At 27.8% G+C, this 1,022-nt stretch overlaps 1 protein-coding gene across 1 annotated transcript in view; it reads left to right on the forward strand.

The window, feature by feature from the left end:
- The window catches only part of LOC107618416 (probable low-specificity L-threonine aldolase 1), a gene marked incomplete in the record, with an annotated part of 5,167 nt that overhangs the window by 3,984 nt on the left and 161 nt on the right, over positions 1–1,022 (forward strand). Inside the window, 2 exon segments of the mRNA XM_016320473.2 lie at positions 1–51; positions 605–671. Of these exon segments, the coding sequence (XP_016175959.1) occupies positions 1–51; positions 605–671 (118 nt within the window).

Consider the following 1,022-nt stretch of genomic DNA (forward strand, 5'->3'; position numbering starts at 1 on the left):
CAAGAACTTGGAAGAACGTGGTATCCTTGTGATGGATGTTAGCCCATCAAGGTTTAATTCTTCCTTCAACAACATTCAGTCTGTTATAAATAATCGAAATAATTGTTAACTTCAAAATAATACTGTTTTGTATATTTCTTAATTAGTACCTCTTTATTTGTGTCCAAATGTGTGAAGTTAGAGACCATGCCGCAGATCTTCTCTCATTTTTTCAAAATTTTCAACGTGTTATCGTTCAACACATCTGATATGATAGTACTTCATATGTTAAAGAATTCTGGCTTGGCATTAATACTAAAAAGCAGGGGCTGCATTTTCCCGAAGCTTAAGAGTTCAATGAGATGTTAAAATATATTTTCATGTTTGACAATATACATATTGTATTTTCCTTATCAAATTAGATTAACGGATGAACTTACATTGAATTCTCCCAAGAATAGCTTACATTATACATGGTACTCCTTGATTTGTCTTGCTACTCCCCAATTATTATTGTTTATGAGAAATAAACAAAGATATCCATATCATCTCTTCCACACTATATGGAGAGTATTTTTATTTGATAGGGCAACAAGCTAATGACAGTGTTTGCATTTTGTTTCAGAATTAGGATTGTCCTCCACCACCAAATTTCAGCAAGTGATGTGCAATATGCCTTGTCATGCTTTCAGGTGATGAATATTGAATAGAAATAGATGCTATGTTTATATACTTTGTTATTTAACTTGCATTTGTCTTATACCGAGACAAGGTCCAAAAGTTACATTTTAACTTTTGAATTATGAAAATTCACAGTATTAATGTTTAGTATAATTTTTAAAATTAATTTGTAACTTTTTGAAAAAGTTATTTATAATGTTTATGAAGAAATTAAAAAAGTGATTTCTTCTCTTCTAAAAGTTGTCTATCACTTCTTTAAAATAAACACTTTTGTGACTAAAAATTCAAATACAATAATTTATTTATAAACTACTTTTAATATAAATTTTTATATTTTAAGTTTTTTTTTTTTTTATAAAAAA

This window comes from Arachis ipaensis, chromosome B09 (genome assembly GCF_000816755.2).
Source record: "Arachis ipaensis cultivar K30076 chromosome B09, Araip1.1, whole genome shotgun sequence".
Classification (NCBI taxonomy): Eukaryota; Viridiplantae; Streptophyta; class Magnoliopsida; order Fabales; family Fabaceae; genus Arachis; species Arachis ipaensis.